Source organism: Gallus gallus, chromosome 20 (genome assembly GCF_016699485.2).
Source record: "Gallus gallus isolate bGalGal1 chromosome 20, bGalGal1.mat.broiler.GRCg7b, whole genome shotgun sequence".
In the NCBI taxonomy this organism is placed as follows: Eukaryota; Metazoa; Chordata; class Aves; order Galliformes; family Phasianidae; genus Gallus; species Gallus gallus.
The window spans coordinates 9,693,155-9,710,560 of record NC_052551.1 but is presented as its reverse complement, the minus strand read 5'-3'; the positions used below and the strand labels follow the sequence as shown (position 1 = coordinate 9,710,560).

Below are 17,406 nucleotides of genomic sequence, written 5' to 3'. Positions count from 1 at the left end.
TGGAGCTCTTTCCCAGCCATAATGATTCTGTCATTCCCCAGCCACGAGCGCAGCGCACTGCTGGCTCACAGCCCGGCTCACAGCTGCAGCCATCAGTCGGGCTCTGCCCACCTGGCAGGCGCTGGGAGGGGCAGAGAGGGCCCACCTGCAGCAGGGGGTGGGGAGCTTATAAAGGGTAGAGCTTCGAGGCTGGAGGTGCTGCTAGGACACTTTATGGCTGGGCTATGGCTGGGGGAGTGCCAAGCCAGGCTCAGGGGCCCGGCCCGGCCTATAATGCCTCACGGCCATATGTGCTCAGCCCCTGAATTCGGGCGGCACTAAAATGGCGGTGAGGGGGGAGCGGGGCCCGTGGTTCCTCGGAGAGGACGGACTACATCTCCCAGCGCGCCCCCCAGCGGGCGCAAAGCACGCTGGGAGCTGTAGTCCCGCCGCTCGGCCGTGCGCGGGGAGGAGGCGGGCGGGAGCCGCTCGGACTACAAATCCCGTCGTGCCCCGCGCGCCGCCCGCTCGGACTGCGGTACCGGGGGTTGAGGTGGGCACCGGGAACCGCCGCCGGCCCTCCCTCCCCCGTCACACCCCCCGGGCCTCGCCGCTACGGGGAGCGGAGCGATGGGCGGGGAGGAGGAGATCGTGCGCATCGCCAAGCGGCTGGACAAGATGGTGGCCAAAAAGAGCGCGGTGAGTGGCGGCCCCCCTCCCACATACACACAGCCCTGCAGTGGGGAGAGGGCAGCTTCCCTCAGAGCCGCGCTTTTTTGGGGTGGGGGGGTCCCTGTTGGGAAGGACCCCCCTGCGTCTCTCCTTCCATTCTGGGGCTGGGGGCCCTCCCTGCTGCCCATCTCCAGGCCGTGTTTTGAAGGGGGGTTGAGGGTGTCTCCAACGGCCATCGTTGCTGTGTTGTAGCCCTGCCCCCCCCCCAGGCCTGTCTGTACCAGGGCCTTCCCCGCCCCCCGCGCCCCCTTGCAGTGCCGTTAGGCCCACCCTGTTCCACCAACTGCCTGTTTTGGAGGGGAGGGCTCTGTGTCCTCATTGTGAAGCCCCTTTACCCCACGTTGTCCCCCCAGCCCAACACCCTGGAGCTCCCTGCTTTCTTACTGGGCAGCGCTCCCAACCCTTCTTCCCTGTCCTCTTGATGGAGGAGGGGGGGGGGGGACCCTTTTGCATCCCCCCTGCACAGCCCTGGGCACATCTGCTGGCACATCCTCAGCTGACCCCCAGCGCTTCTGTATCTCCCTCCTGCAGCCCTGTCCCATAGAAGCACTGCTTCTGCTTATCACCATCAGCCTTCAGAGCATGGAGGGTTTGGCTTTGCTGCTGTGTGCCTGCTGTGGGTCTCACGGGGTGTGTAGTGCCTCCATGGGGGGGGAATGGGGGGGCCTGTAGCTGCCTGATGGGATGTGTCAGCTGCTGCTTCTCCCAACAGCATCAGCAGTGCCATGGAAGCAAACTGGGTGCACAGAGGGCTTTACACCTGGGTTTGGACCAAAGGGAGTGGGTTTGGAGGGGTGGGAGGTGATGGGTGAGGTGGGGAATGGATTAGGGGAACGAAGTTTGGGTTATGGGGAGCTGGGTGCAGCTGTGATTGGTGAGCTTCTGGGTGCTGGGCTGAACACTGGTACCTGTGTAGCTGTTGTACCAACAGGAGCGTGTGCTTGGGCTCAGCGCAGCCTGTGATGTCTCATCCTGTTGCTGGAAGGTTTGCAGCGCCATTGTTGAAATAGGAAAGAAGTAACTTTGCTGAATTTGCTTCTGAGCTTCACTGAGAAAGAGGCAGCTTCTTAACGGAGTGGTATGCAACCTTTCCTCTTGGTTGGCATTTTGTCTGCTTATTGTGTACTGGCTAATTTGCAAACTCTTCCTGCAGGGTGATTGCCTGGACTACCTGCTTGTTGCTCTAGTTTGTTTGTGGATCCCTATTGGCTGCTCTTTCCCCAAGTGTGGCTCCACTTCTGATAACAGAAGCACGAATCACCAGGCCTTTTTGTATGTTAAGGGCTGGATTTAATGGAGTCTGTTACTGTTGGAGGACCTGAAAGCTCTGAACCTGCCTGGATGGGAAGCTGCTCATTCTGGGTACTGCCATGTGTGGCTTATGCTGGTGTGAGTTGCTGGTGTGAGTCGCTTCCGTGTGCTGAAAGCTCTCCTTCTGCTTTCATTTGGCTTTCTCAGCCTCTGTTCTCTAGGGTGGCACTGGCAGCTGGATTGCTTCCTGCAGTGGATGGGAAACAGCCCTTGTGCACAGGGAGGAGGGAATGCAGGACAGTCTGTGTCATGACAATGATGGGCCCTCTAGGTCTTGTGCTGCAGATGGGCTTTGAGTTGTTAGTATTGGAAATGAGCTGTTGGATGTGAACACTGGAAGGCCTTGTTTGATAGAAGGGGATGAGGAGGAGCTGGCTGAACGGAAGCAGGCTTGCTCCAGGCTGTGATTTGCAGAGTGCTGCTGAAGGGAGATGTGGCTCATGTTTCTGTCCCTGCCATTTGTCTCAGACTACCAGTTTTAGGCACCTGCAAGATTGCTAGGCAGACTTTCTGGATTACGGGATGTGAAGCTGATGCAAGAAAGCCTTATATAATGAGTTTCAAGCAGCCAGCTCCTTAGCTTTGCTGCTTGATGCTTTGCTTCTGGTACCAGCTCTGCTCTGAGCAGAGGGGGATATCAGTGTAGCTACTGGGAGGTGACCACATGGAGTTTCAAGTGGTAGAAAGAGGATGCAGGCAGCTGTGGCTCTAGGCAATGCTTTTGAGACCTAAGTGGGTGATTGGAGTTCTTGCAACTCTGCTGAACTCTTTTTACAGCCTAATGTCAACAATCAGGGCTCAGAAAACAGTTGGGTAGAATTACTCATGCCAGCCAGATATGTGCTGAGGTGGCAGTTGTGATTCAAAGTGTATTTCTCAGGTGGTAAAGGTCCTAAACTTGTCAGGTGAAGATAGTGACCTGATGCTCAGCAGCCTTGATGATGTTTTAGGGAAGAATTGTTGTTGTCCTTGACTCCAACTTTCTAAATTTATTCCCAAGCTGTTGTATTTCTTTACTAAAAGCTGAGGCACCCATTCTCGATATGTTTTCTTCTCCAGGATGGTGCAATGGATTTACTGAAGGAACTGAAGAGTATGCCTATGACTTTAGACTTACTGCAGGTGAGTTGTGCAGTTAGGGTGCAGAGCTGAAGTCTGTCTCTGGGTGAGCTCAAAATGTTATGTAAATGAATGTAGTAATTACTCTGACTTCTTGCCTTACTCCAAGCATCAAAATAAATGTTACCTCTAGAAAATAGCTTTGCACCTGGGTGTTGGGCTGACAATGAAATGGCTTTAGGCTGCCCTGTGCTGCCTGAAGTTTATGCACAGCTGATGAGGCATATGCTCAAATCCCTTCACAGATCCTCAAAATAGAAGGGAAGATGTAAAGGACAGTGTGTTGGGGGCTGAGGGATGGAGTTCTTTAAGTCTTTGTAATGGTGATATTCAGGGCATTAGGGAGATGTTGAACAGAGTAACAATTCAGAGATTAGGATGCACACTTGGGATTCTTTCACTCTAAGCTTAAATGACTCAGGTGTGCAGAGGTGTTTGTGAGTGATGGGATGCCCAATTTGTGATCAGTCCCAGCAAGCTGGGCACTGCCATCCCTTGCTTTTGGGGTTGGAAAGAGCAGATTGCTCTGAGGGAGCTCATGGATATTATGTGTCTTGGTCATTGTTTTGACTTTATGTTTATTTCTGATTTCAATTGGTAACAAGTAATATATCTGTTCTTGAGTGATTCATGTGCATGTTCACTTGCAGTCCACCCGCATTGGTATGTCAGTGAATGCCCTGAGGAAGCAGAGCTCAGATGAAGAAGTGATAGCGCTTGCCAAATCGCTCATCAAATCTTGGAAAAAGCTTCTAGGTAAGAAAATATCATGTTCCTGTCAGATTCCACTTGTGAAGGTGCTGGTTTCAGTGGCAGGTTGACTTTATCAGGAGGACCTGTGCATCCATGTAGAACATTCTAGCAAACCAGCCTTTAAAATTGCACTACCTTTGGAGTTTCATCTACTGCCATGCACACTGGTTGAGTTCCTGTTGTTAACCCAATGGCTAGTTAGCTGGAAAGAGCAAGGGCAGCTTCAGAACTATTCTAATTATATGATAATTAGTAACATTAATTATAGAAACAATACCTGTACTCTGAAGCCTCCAACCTCATTTGTGTGCTAGGTGGCATTCATACAACATGTGCTGTCAACCTTGTACGTCAGCTTAGAAAGAGAAATGCTGGAATGGATTTTTGGGTGATGACTTGGAGAAGGATCTTAGTTTAACAGCTTGCAGACAAATTCACATTGTTTTCTGCTGGAGTAGCTTTCATGGTGGTTGGCACTGAGCAGAAGCTGCGACTGGGCTTTCCACATCAGAGTTGCTGCGTTTTTGCTTGGCTCAGACAATTTACCTCTGGATGAAACTAGTTCTACAGTGTAATGAGAGTCATCATCAGGGTTGTGCTCTTGGCTTTCAGCAGCACTTCGGAAGTGCAAGACTCCCAGAAGGACCAGCCCTTACTGGCCCTTCAGATGGTGTTGGCTTGAAATACTGCATTTAATGACACTTTAGAGAACTTAATCCAATCTGTACTCAGCAGCCAGGGTCTTTGAAAGGAACTTTTGTGATGAGGCAGGTCTTGTGAGGAAGCTTATCTCTTGAGGAGAGGAGGCGATTGATCCCTGCTTTCTAGTTTGGTGGGGAAAGCTTTTGTTTAAATTAGCTTCTACTTAAAGGCAAGTAAAAGGTCTCGCCTGCAAGGCCATAAAAGCTTTCTTTGTCTTTTTAAATTCTTTTTGCAGAAGAATTTGCCTTGGGCCAACTCTGAAGTCTTAGGACATTGCTTAGTATATGTAGGGTTACAGTGTAAAGAGCAGTTCTGAACTCTTGCACATCCAAGTTTGCTTTTTCTTTTTGTCCAAATTTAGATGCTTCAGAGGAAAAAAGTGAGGAGAAGAAGAAAAACCTGTCCTTGCCAACATCTTCCTCAAAGGAGACTGGTAACTCAAGAGACCAAAGGTAATGCTTCCCTTAAGCCAGAGATGATACTGTTATCTGATTTGAATATTCTCTTAGCATCATACTTGAATTTTCACTTCTGAGTATCTCAGCTGGGAACTGTGTACTCAGATTCCTGGTCAGGGTCACTAGGGATCTATAGGCTTCCTCGGTGGTGAGCTGTGTGGTGTTCTTAATACTGAATTGTTATGCAGAAATAAACATCTCCAAAAGACAGTGGCTTTAGTGAGTTTTCTGCTTTTATTCATGACTTCTCATGTTTTCTTTGTTAGCTTTTTTTGTTAATGAAATACTTCTGGGTTTTGTTGCAATTGTGTTTCTGCTTATTTCTAACTTTGAACTCTTCAGAACGATCATCTCTGGCCTTTGCAATCTCAAGTTATGGATGGGATCGATTCATACATCACTATATTAAAACTCCCCTTTCTTTGTGCTCTTCCCAGCAAGTCCCAGCAGAAGTCCTCTTTTCACTCTGGGCTGGTGTCCCCCCCTCTAGCAGGTCTGCTGCATGCTTGCTCCTTACCACACATTGAATGTTGCATCCTATTTCCACTGTCCTATACATGCTAAGGTGTTGAGTGGAGGCAGTGTGATCAAAGGGGACAGGGGGAATGGAGGACAAGGCTTTACATCACACCTTTCAAGAGGCTTGCCTCAATCCCAGGAGGACAGATTTGTCATAGGTTTGACACTTAGGTGATACTGCCTGTTTCCTAAGTTTGCCAGAAGGTTCAGAGTTCTAAGGCTATCAGTCCCTCTTGTACAGAGTTTTGCACATCTGTGGCCTGTTTCCTGCTGCTCACTTTCCTGTCACTCTATTCTTTGCTCTTCCTTTGTTTTTTTTTTTTGCTCAGATCTCTCGGATCAGTGTTTTGGTGTGAGCTTTCTCACCCTTCAGAGCTCACTGCACAGGACAGGTGGTGGGGACAGCTACTCATGCTGAGTGATGTGACTTTAATTTACATGTGTTTTTGCTTACCTCACTTGCATAAAATGTGAAAATGGATTTGCTATTGCAGTTAAAGTTTTAATAGAGGAGACTCACAGTTGGAGAACTGGGTGTTGTAGTGCTGTAGTGCAGTGTGAGCAAGAGCTGCGTGCAGGATGCATCTAGTGCTAGTCTGGTGTGTGGCAGTGGTATTGGGGTAAAAGCAGTAGGCTTGGATTTTCCAGGTGCTGTTTCTTCTGTTGAGAGGAGACACTGTTTAAAGGCCACAAAGCAGTCAGTGATGAGAAGGGCTTGTTTTGTAATTAGTCTGAGCAATATCACCAGCTTTGTGATGCAAATACCTTCTCTTTGTGGTCTTTATCCTCTATAAAAATGCAGACAGGTACTCCCTTCCCCAGGGTGTGGACAGGGGAAGGATCTGTTGTAGGTTTAATGGGGGATAGGAACTGAGTCCGTGGTTGAGGTAAGAGCCTTTGAGCATCACTTTACTGTTAAAGGGAGGCAGCTGACTGTTGTGTAGGCCAGGAGCTTGAGTGGAAGCACTCGTCAGCTGGTCCTGCTGGGGAAAGGGAAAGGCAAGGATTACAGAGTGGTCTGATACCCTTCAAGCTAGGAAGCAGTACTGCAGTTGAAAGAAAAAGGAAAACCTCTTACTGAGCCTCTGGAAGGCTGGCCTTGGGGAGTGCAGAGCTGAAGGGAAAGTGCTTTCCCTGGGTGGCATGGCAGTAGACATGAGCAAAGCTAGGGTCTGCAAGGATGCCTGGTTTGAGTCCTGAGTCCTGTTGTAATTCCACTCAACAGGATCCTGGCTGTAGGTAGTGAGACAGCCCACCCCTCCCCTTCTTCCTTGGGCAGATGGTTGTCATAGGAGGTGTGGAATGGAGCTTTCTGGTTTGTACTGCTACCCTTGCGCTGTGCCTCGAGGGTATGCTGCAGCTACTGCTGCTTTTTCCCTTGATCCTTGATGTATGTTCCTCTGCCAGTAGTTTGAATGGCGAAGCATCCTCTTGGTTGTGAAGGATAAACAGAAGCAAAGGGAGGAGCTTAGCACAGATCCAGCATAGTGGTGAGCTCCTGGTGTCGGGTTGAGCCAGGCTCTTTGCAGAGTGCAGTGCTTATTCCCCAGTGCTGCAAAATGAACTGTTAATCTGCCTTGGGAAAAAAAATATATTAGCAGCAAGGAGTTCTTGGCTTTGCTCTTTCAAAGGCAGGCTGTGATGAAAGGAGCCCGACTTGCTGCTCAGTGTATGCTTGCAGGTTCAGATGAGGCTGCTATCGAGGCACCAAAGAGATCAGCTTGTATTCAGATACTTCAGCCACTTATTTTGATAGATTTTGGCTACGCCTTCCTCTTCTGTCAGGGAGAAAAACCCGAAGAGCTCTTGGCTTGCAGTTTGTCTTACTTTCTGGAGCACAGATGTAGCAATCTCTCTGTAGTGGCTGGAGAGCTAATGCTGCTAGACCTGCAGGCTCTGAGCCAGCCAGTGTGGGGCTGGCACCTGTGAGAATGCTGTATTACTGTAATCCTCTGCGCTGTATTACTTTCAGCCATTGCAGTAGTACATCTTAATGGACAATGGCTAATGTTTCTCTGGCAGCTTTTTCTTTTCTGGGGCTCTCTGAAGCGTTTCTTGGGAAGTTTTGGATCTGTGGCCTTAATTCAGCTCTTCCGTGAGATTTTTTTCTTCCAGTGCAGCCCTGAGTTCTGTTTGTAATCCCTGGCTGTTGCTTTGCACCATTTGGTTCTAGCATACATGTGTGTTTGTGTGTGTGTGTGTGAACTTTTGTTGTCTGGATAGATTTACAAGCTCCTTCTCCTGTTCAACAGGAACAGTGTGAACCGCAAGGATTTCCTGAAGTAAGTCTTCTAGGTGTCTTTGAGGTCTACTTCCCACTATTCTAATTATAAACTCACTTCTGAAGCTTAATAAATAGCTCTCTGTACGGCCTTTGGAATAGCTCGGGAGCCTGTTTGATCTAACTCAGGAGTGATCAGTTGTCGTCTCAGGGTATGTGCACGTATGCAGGCAAGAACTGTTGCTCATCCACTGACAGAAGTGGGATAACCATGCAACTTGTCTAGCTTTTTCCACCTTCAGGGAACAAATGTTTGCTATTTAAATTGATATGAAGTATTTCATAGCATTTAGGGGTAGAAACATCTTAAAATCAGGTACTACCTACATCCATGTCTGTGGTAGTTTGAAGTTTGACTTGAAGTTGGGCATTTCTCTAAGCTGCTTTTTGACAGCCCTATAGAAACCCCTCGGGGTGTAAGGTATTTTCAGAGCTGCCTTTGGTCTCTTCCAATTCATAACTCATATTTACAATTTGAAACTTAGCAAGACAGATTTTGATCAACACTAAGATCGTTGTTTTGTGTTCCATTACTTTTTTTCCTTGCAAATACAGATTTTTTTCCTGCCATCCACATTTGTAACAAGCTTTCAAGTACTTCAGCATTCTTCCCAGTGGTCATACTGTAAGCCACTCTAGTCCTATCAGTGTTTCCTTTTGTTTTATGTATTCTTTCCAGGCTTTTTGCCTTTGTTCTTTGGGAAGTCTCATTTTTCCAAAGTCTTTTCTACAGGATCAGCTGCAGTTTTCAGATGAGCTTTTCAGAGTTGTGTGTCATTTGCTGCATTCACTCCTATGTGCACCATCTGTCATCTGTATGTAGTTCCTTAAGTACAAAAGTACCTGGTAACAATTTGTACCCTCCAGAGAAGAGATCATCTTCATGAGTGATTATTTGCAAGCTAAGTTTTTTTTCCCTTGTCATGTATTCTATGATTCTTTGTGCAATGTGAATTCTATTGAGTGTTTTTAGCTGTTTGGACACGTAATAAATCTGTTTCTTAGTAGCCTGGTGCAGTGCTGACCAGTAAAACTAGCTAGCAACAAGTCTGTGTTCAGCTACAGAGTGGGCAGAGTGTGAGTTGACAATACAATCTTCAGAGTGCTTTTGTTTCATCTGAGAGAAATGAATCTTCCAGCTCTGCTTTGACCTGAACAGCATGCTGAAGGTGTGCTGGTGGGGCCTTCTGAATAGGGCCCAGCGAGGTTCTGAGCTGTGGGAATCCCAACAGCTCTGATGATGATCTGAGGGCTTTGAGGCACTGCAGAGCCAGACAGGATTTGGACTTGGCAGCAGTGGGGTCCCTATGCTGAGTCCCTGAGGCTGTCTGGCTCTGTGCATGCAGCTGTGGGTTCAGAAAGCTTCCAGCTCAGCTCTGCCCTGCTGTGGGCTAACAAATCCCTTCCCGGGCAGTGCAGTGGAAGTGTTTGTTGATGAGAGATTTCTCATGGCACAAAGCTGGCAGTAGCGTCCCGACTTTGCAGTGATGCTCAGCCACTTGTATCTTGAGGAAACATGGCCACAGTGGTGTGGCTGAAATTTTCAGGGTTTCTTATTTTTCTGTTTTTTCTCTTACTGCATTGATGTTACCCAGACGCTGGCAATAAATACTGTGTGTTTTATGGCCCAAACACCAAAGTATGAGCAATCTCTGCTGACAAATTGGCTGTTCTACTGCCTAGATATAAGGAGGGCAAGATAGGGGGAAAGATCTATAAAGTCATCTGGGAGTCATAATAGCCCCAGTTTTTTTATCTGCAGTAATTGTAAGGCTAGCTCTATGTGCAGATGTTAGGCTTTATGGGTAAGATGCTTCAGCACTGAGGGTGTACCCCCAAGCTGAACTGCTCCATGGTGTTACTCCTCCAGAAAACAAATCTGAGCCCGTGCAGTGCTGGAGCCTGCTGCAATGTGGGGCAGTGGCTGGGTGCCCTCTGGCTCTCCTGGCAGATGAGCTGGCTGATGCAGTCCCAGCAGGCAGATGTTTGCATTTCCCTGACTGTGCCGACAAGTCCTTGCAGGTGGAAAATGAAGGTTGTTTTTGCAAGGGAAGTGGTATTTATTGGTCCCGTGTCCACCTGGCACCTGTGGGAGCTGCGTGATGTGTAGGGGTGCCCTTCTGCGAGATGAGTAATCAGAGGAAAAAGGAAGATCCTCTTACGTGTTTGGCTGTGTTTCTTTTTATATATCAGAACTGGAGGAGCCATTTTTTTCCTTTTTCTGAGCACGGAAAGCCCTTGCTCTGCAGAGCCTTGGCTAGGCTTCTCTGACTTCTGCTGCAGAACACACCGTGCTGCGTTTCTTGTTGGCTACTCAATAAGTTCTGAGCACATTTGAGTTACTGACAGTGTCCTATGGCTTTGTAATACTTTCACTTGATGCCTGGTGGTTCAGCGGTTGTGGCTTGTGTTCAATAACCAATTGATTGGCAGCCTTGCTTCACAGATTAAACCTCAACTTACCACCAGCAGATTCCACAGGAGAGCTCATATCTGGGTTGGTGGTGTTGGTTGCTGTGTTGTGCTGTGTGCTGGTTTGGAGCATGTCTATGCACTGGTATCCTCTGACTGTTTTGTGTTATAATTAACAGGATGCTTGGCCACATGCCTGCTGATCCCTTCTCTGCTCTCAGTGACCCGAACTGAGACATTCTGACAGGTGAAGTTTCTCTTTTAGCTCCAACAAAAGGCAGGAGCCTCCGAAGACCCCGACCACCCCCAAAATCACCACCTTCCCTCCGGCGCCCGTCACCTGTGATGCTGTCCGCAACAAATGCAGAGAAATGCTGACAACAGCTCTGCAGGCTGATGGTAAGTGCTGGGCAAAACCCTACGTTGCCTGAAATACTTCTCAGCTCCCAGTGAGTTCTGACAGACCTTTGCATGTGGGGTGTTGGAGCAGCTGTTGATACTTGCATAGGGACCTGATGTGTCAGGCAACGGCAGTTAAGAACTTGGGGTTGTGTTGTCTTCTATTCTGCAGCCTGGGTGGGTGGGTCTGGCCAGAAGTTTGATCTTCAGGTGTGCAGGTATTTGCTTCCCTTTCTAGGTCTCAGTCTTACCTGATTGCTGTAAAGCGAAGCTGTCATCTCTGCCTATCCTTGGGATGCAAAGTGAAGCTGTAACTCAGTATACGGAATGTGTCGGTAATGGTGCTTATGCCAGCTGCCTCCTGCACTTAGACTTTCCTGTATACGTGGGCTGGAGCTGCTTAAATACTGTGATCCTCTGTGGACCTGGAATAGAATAAGCTTTTCCTCCACTCAGAATGTGCTCTCTAAAGACAGGCAGCTGCAGGTGCTCAGCATCTCTAAAAGTCAGATTTTAAACACCTCAAGCTGAATGTGTACTTGAGACCAAGTTGCAGATTCTTTTGGAAAACGGGGGTCTGTCTAAGCACTGCTGTTTTATTAATTTGAAGCCAGGGAATGTAGACAGCAGATGAAGAGGTTCATACAGTCATTATTTCTAGGCTGTGTGTGCTGCATTAAATACCCTGTGTAACTCTTAGAGCTCTTTCCATGTGAAGCCTGGGAAGCAGTCCCTCCAGGTCTGCTGCTAAGCTCAGCCCTCCTCTGCACTGCTTTCCCCTGCTTCATGGTGTTGGTTAACATACCCAGTGTATAAGCTGATAAGTTTTTGCTCTCTGTGATGCTGTTTAATTGGCAAAAAAGTAGTATGTGAAATAAAAGGAGGGCAGATGGAGCCTGAGCTGAGAAAAGAAATGAAGGCTTGACTCTAATGCTGCATGGTTTAGACTCTTTCAGACTTGGTCTGAGTGGAGCTACTTCTCATTGACACCAGTTTCTGTTGAGAATGAATTCCTTCCAGTTTGATGTCAACTGTGGCAAAAATACATTGGATATGGGGAAAGTTATTTTTGGAGGACCAGCTTCTTGTTAGCTTTGTGTAGGGCAGCCCCTCCAGTAGAGAGATGGAGGGCATAACTGGCTGGATTTGTCTGCCTTTGTCACTGCTCCTGAAAGGGTCAGAGGGTGCCTAGAGCAAAGGCCAAGATGAAGGCTCCTTGATTTGAAGGAGCATGTAAACCAAAATAGCAATCTAGATCTGTGTCTTCAGTACTGAACCCAGGGACCCCTTGCTTAGTTGGAAATCATCTCTTGTTTGTCTTTCAGATGACTATATTGCCATTGGTGCTGACTGTGAGCACATAGCAGCTCAGATTGAAGAATATATCCTTGCTGTACTGGGCTTTCTTAAGGGCCTGCATGTCTCCAGACCATGAAATTAACGAGCACAGAGAAAAAAGGGGGCACTCTGTCTTTGTGTAAATGTTCTGATTGACACAGTTGGTATGATTGACACAGATATTTCCTTCCTGTTTGCACCATAATGAGTTTGTAAGTACCAGTTACTCCTTCCTATCAAAATAGTATTTCCTGCTTCTAAAGGCATACAGCTGCCCTGTGCCTCTCTCTTGAGAGCACTGTGCTGCTGTCAGGGAGAAGCAATGGGGAAGACAGCAGTGAGTATGAAGTTGCATGTAGGTTTGAGATGAGCCAAGAGCTTGCTTGGTTTGGGGGCTGTAGGGCAGGAGGTGCAGCTGCACTCTGAATGCAGGGTTTTATGTCTGCCTTGCTGAGAGAGCAGGTTGAAGAACCAAGTGTAATTGAAAATCAAGGTTATTTCTATGTGGAAGAAGTCAGCATTGGAAGCTTCTGGAGCCTGAGGTTGTGTAGGCCTCATCATAAATAGTGTTAACTTCCCAGAGCAGAAACTGTCTTTTGATCACAGCAATGGTGATCAAATAGCAATAGCTCTGCTATTCATGAGTGGTGTAGATGGTGGTTGGAAGCCTTTGGGTTGACTGGAAAGTCCTTGACTGCCATGTACGCATATACCAAGATATCAAGAACACTGACATGAAATACAAAAACCGAGTGAGGAGCCGCATCTCCAACCTGAAGGACTCCAAAAATCCTGAGCTGAAAAAGAATGTGTTGTGTGGGGCCATTACCCCTGAACAGATTGCAGTGATGACCTCGGAGGTGAGGAGGCCCAAGCAGGGTTTGTTTCTTACAGGGAAAGTGTCACGTGGATTAGCTTTGAAGCAAGTGGCTGGTCTGCTTGCCAGGTTGCAGATCTCTCAGTAGCTGATACTAGAATGCATGAGGAGGGGGGCTGGCAGTGGTGACTGTGATGTGGAGAATACTCTGATGGAACTTCAGAGCATCCCAGGGGTCTAGATATGAACAAGTAACCAAAAGTGAAAGGCTTTTTGTCTTAATGCCCATCTGTTGGGCTGTTCTCTCCTGCTGACTCTCTTGAGTGTGGTGGGTGTGGTGGTAAGACTGGACAGATGTGACTTTATTGCTTTTTTGAAAGGAAATGGCCAGTAATGAGCTGAAAGAGATCAGGAAAGCCATGACAAAAGAAGCAATCCGGGAGCATCAGATGGCCAAGACAGGAGGGACGCAGACTGACCTCTTCACCTGTGGGAAATGCAAGAAGAAGAACTGTACCTACACCCAGGTTAGTCTTCCTGCTCCTGTAGCCTCCACGGCATTGACCTCTGCATGGGAAATGATCTGTTATGATCCGGAGCTCTCACTGCTCAGCATGCCATGCAGCGTGGCCGAAACTTTGCTGCTGGTGGGGAGAAGCTTTTGGCATGCTCAGGGCTCTCTGAAATACAGCACTGATGCTTTTGTGGTCATCTTTCGTTGGAGCTTGTGTAACTTTTTGCAAATGCTGCTCTCTTTCTGAAGGAGCTGGGCTTGTGCAGTACCGAGGAATGTCATACCAAGAGTATGTCAGTGCTGCTTGCTGAGCAGCTTGGGAGAGCTGCATGTTGAAAGCAGGTGCAGGGAATGTGAAGGTTCAGAGAAAGGAGGAGTGGGTGGTGTAGAAGAGAGACTGCAGAAACTGAAGTAGGCATGTTGATGGTTCTAGAGGCACAAATTAAGCATGTAGATAAGCTGTGGTTGAACAAATCCCAGCTTGTTTGAAGTAAAAGCATTAAAGAGGTGAAATTACTAATAAGGAATAAGGGAAACTGGTATGAGCAAGCAGAGGTGATTTATTCCATTTGGACAGTTGCTGGAAGCCTTGTGCATTATCAATACATGTTCGTTCCCATGCTTGTGCCAGGTGTTTGTGCCTTTGCTGCAAGTCATTGGTTTAGAATGTGCAGTTACCCAAAAATGCACCAGCAACCACACAATTGCTACTGTTTGCTGAGTATGTGTGCCCAAACTGCGTGTGCAAGTGCCAAGTGAAACCCCTTAATATGCTTGGATGTGACATGCAAACACAGATGAGAGCCAGGCAGCTGACCCAGAGTTTTCCTCTGGCTGTCCAGCAGTCCTGCATCCCACAGACTGGCTTGGGTGAGAGGCCTGGCTCTGAGTATGGCCCAGTAAGTCAGCTTGCAAAGCTGCCTCGTTTGTCTTGGCAGCACGTGGGACTCGAGCTTCACTTGTAAGCTGGAGTCCGACTGCTTGGAATTGGGGTAGGTCATGGCAGTGTCTTCTAAATAGAGATAATCAAAGTTTTCCAGAGAAGAGGCAGTCACTGGCATTAATGTGTTCTATGCTTGAGGTAGGTGAACTGGAATTTGTGAAAGCATTCAGAGCCAGGCAGCAACATCGGGTGAGAATTACAGAATGCAGCTATCTGGCATTCTTGAGGAACGTGTTTAGTTTGCATCATGCAAATGCTGTGGCTCTTGCACATTAGGTAATTATACATGTAGATCACCATAATTACCCCCTTGGCATAGTTCTGCTGTCGGATTTGCTCAGGGAGTGCCAATATTTTGGTGCCTTGTGGAACTCAAATGCCATGAAAATCTGATTATTTTTTTTCTTAGCAAACTATGTGTTTCTGGCAAGAGCTGGCCACATCTGGGTTAAATATCAGTTCTTTAACGACTCAAATAGAAAGCAGACTGGAAATGTGCAGAACCTGGTAACCCAGAGTATATTTCTGTGAGGCCAGGAGGCAGGACTGGTCTGTAAAAGGGAATGGCTTGAGTGCTTTTTTATGTGTTCCTGTGGAGCACGTGCTTGATGGGCTGAGGGTTTTGTAGTCTCCCGGCCAGCTGCATCTCTTCCCGGGGCGCAGCACGGCTGTGGCTGTGTGTGCTGCCAAAGCCACCCACAAAGAATGAGGGGTGAGAAGGGAAGGCTGCTGCCCCAAAATGAGTTGCTCAGATGGTGTCAGGCTTGTGAAGGACCGTTAGGCAGTGTCTCCTCAAGCAGCTGCTGCTAAACGCTGGTGGGGTCATTGTCTTGCTGTTGCCTTTATCACAGTCATAGAGAAAAGGTGGTTGTAATGGGGAGATCAGAGCCCCTCGGGTGCTTGTGCAATCACTTGAGTAGATGTGAGGCTCTCTTGTGGCAGTGCAAGTCCTTGAGTGTGCTCCTGGCATGGGGAGAAGTGTCCCTGCTGTGGGTGGCTGTGTGGGTATCTGTCGTGTGTGTTTTTTTGCGTCTGTTGGGGAATCCCTCCAGTTCCTATCAGTGGCCTTTCAGTGCCAGAGCTTTCAGCTGCTCTGGTGTTTACCCACTGTACCCTGGGCGTGCTGGCAGGCGGCTGTTTGTAATGCTTGTCTAATTTGTTATAATGTAAACAGACACTGTGAAGCTTGGTTTAGCTGCAGGATCTGCAAGTCTCCTAAGGGTCTCAGAACACGTGTGTGGATGTGTAAATTTGTGTGTAAAACAATAACCAGATTAATTTTACAGAGAGGCTCTTTGCGTTCCCAACCCGATATCTTGACTTGTGACAGTGTGACCAGATGGCCAGCATGAATCCCTGCTTGCTGTGGGGGGGTGGTGGGAGGCAAGGAGCTGCTTTGTGACCTTGCCATGAGGCAGCATACGATGCTCAGCTCTCCTTTCCTTTGTATCCTCCCCCAGGTGCAGACCCGCAGCTCCGATGAGCCCATGACCACCTTCGTCGTGTGCAACGAGTGTGGGAACCGCTGGAAGGTAGCACACCAAGGATATTACTGGCACTGAGGGGTGTTAGGGTAGCTCTAGCCACGATGCTGCAGATGCTTAGCTGCTCTCCTCAGATGTGCTTGCCAAACACTGACTGGCTCTAGCGAGTGATCTTTCCTCCCAGCACAGAGGCAAGAGCTCCTGGGTTCATCCCATCTCTGCAGACCAGCTGGGGCTATGTCTCACTTTTCATTCCCTCTTTCCTTCCTCACATTCCCTCTTCTGCCATGACCAACTTCACAGTGTTTTTCATGCTCCCTCTGCCACCCAAGAGATGGTGGTGATGACATTGTGTAGGATTTTAAAACTGCTTTTATACTGTGTGCAGAGCTCGGATGTGAGCAGAAATGGCACTGCTACAGCATGCCAGAGCCACAGCTGAGAGATTCAAATAGGAGCTCTATTTAGCCCTCAATGTGGGGGCTGAGCCCTGCTTCCAAAGAATCCCCAAGCCCTTGCCAGCTTCAGAAACAAGACCATCACCTGGATCCCTATCTTCTAGGCAGCAACCTGCAACTCCCTTAGTGAGGTTTTCTAATCAGGGTTTAAACTCCCTTCTCTTGCAGTTCTGCTGATATGTGCCATGGCCCAAGAGCGGCAGCCAAACGCAGATCTGAGTGCAACCTCCATACTCCAGCTCCCACGGCAATTGTGTATTGTGTCCCAAGTGAGTTTGCATTGTCATGTACTGAGAGAGCAGCTGCAGGGAGGCTTGCCTCTCTGTTTGGGCCTCAGTGGAGAGCCACAGTTGTGGGCTGACAGTGACAGGAGAGCTCACTAAACACTCTTAGTCATTATTTTCTCATCTAAGCAAGTATGGTCACTTTTTCTTCAAAACTAATATTAAACATTTTTGTCAGTTTCTGACTTTTATTTGAACTGTGCGTACAGCACTTTGCATTTGTTGTAGAGCTGCATAGAGGCTCAGAACAGTATCTGGATGGGTGAGGATTGATCCATGCCTGGACCATGAGACAGCAGAAAGCTGCTTGTAGATAGACCCTCAGTGTGAAAGCTTGCTTCTAGCCAGCTCTTAAAAGCTAAAACATCCAGCCAAATCCTGGAGTGGCTGGGTGGCTGTCCTGGCTCTCCTTACCTGGCTGAGACCTGTTGATAGAACAGAACTTTTGGGGCAGTGATGACATGCAGCTGTCCAGATCAGTCGGATGTTGTAGCATTCTTGTGACTTTTGCATGGTGTTAGATATAGATAGCTTGTGATACCATGCCTTTAAATACCAACAGCACAGTCTGCTGCAGAAATGATACCCAGAACGTTGGTCTCTACAGTGTAACAGACTGAAAACAAGGTGGCTCCAGCTACCAGAAAAACCAAGTGGTTGGTTTGGAGGAGCAGGGCAAGGAGACCCTGGCAGTGAAGAGCTCCCTGAACACCTGGTTGGGCAGGAAGAGCCCAGCAGATCGTTGCTGTTCCTGCTGGCTGAGCTGCTCCCCCTGGCTGTCTGCTCCTGATTGCCATTGCAGGGAATGTTTGAGGTGAGCTTGTAGCTGGTGCTTGCAAGGGGGGTGAGATGAAGAAAGCTGGTAGCAAAAGCAAGCTTCAGGTGCCAGCTCTAGAGATGTGA

At 48.2% G+C, this 17,406-nt stretch overlaps 1 protein-coding gene across 10 annotated transcripts; it reads left to right on the top strand.

The window, feature by feature from the left end:
- Window positions 1-501: 501 nt before the first annotated feature.
- On the top strand, window positions 502-16,700 carry TCEA2 (transcription elongation factor A2). Of its 10 annotated transcripts, none has more exons than XM_015296616.4 (12): window positions 502-678; window positions 1,697-1,789; window positions 1,865-2,100; window positions 3,082-3,144; window positions 3,792-3,897; window positions 4,958-5,048; window positions 10,532-10,665; window positions 11,991-12,047; window positions 12,709-12,863; window positions 13,201-13,347; window positions 15,738-15,809; window positions 16,388-16,700. In XM_015296616.4, exons 3-12 carry the CDS (start codon window positions 2,005-2,007, stop codon window positions 16,394-16,396), a joined length of 930 nt encoding a protein of 309 aa, XP_015152102.1. In that variant the 5' UTR covers window positions 502-678; window positions 1,697-1,789; window positions 1,865-2,004; the 3' UTR covers window positions 16,397-16,700. The 10 variants fall into 10 exon arrangements, with proteins under 10 accessions (XP_015152102.1, XP_040506893.1, XP_015152103.1 ...); XM_040650959.2 differs by having other exon boundaries at window positions 1,668-1,789; XM_015296617.4 differs by having other exon boundaries at window positions 1,643-1,789; window positions 1,865-2,073.
- Window positions 16,701-17,406: the final 706 nt, after the last annotated feature.

Coding starts and splice junctions, on each gene's coding strand:
- TCEA2 (XM_015296616.4), top strand. CDS start 2,005: ATGGAGTCTGTTACTGTTGGAGGACCTGAAAGCTCTGAACCTGCCTGG. Junction 10,666..11,990: donor AACAGCTCTGCAGGCTGATG/GTAAGTGCTGGG, acceptor TTTGTCTTTCAG/ATGACTATATTGCCATTGGT. Junction 12,048..12,708: donor AGCAGCTCAGATTGAAGAAT/ATATCCTTGCTG, acceptor ACTGCCATGTAC/GCATATACCAAGATATCAAG.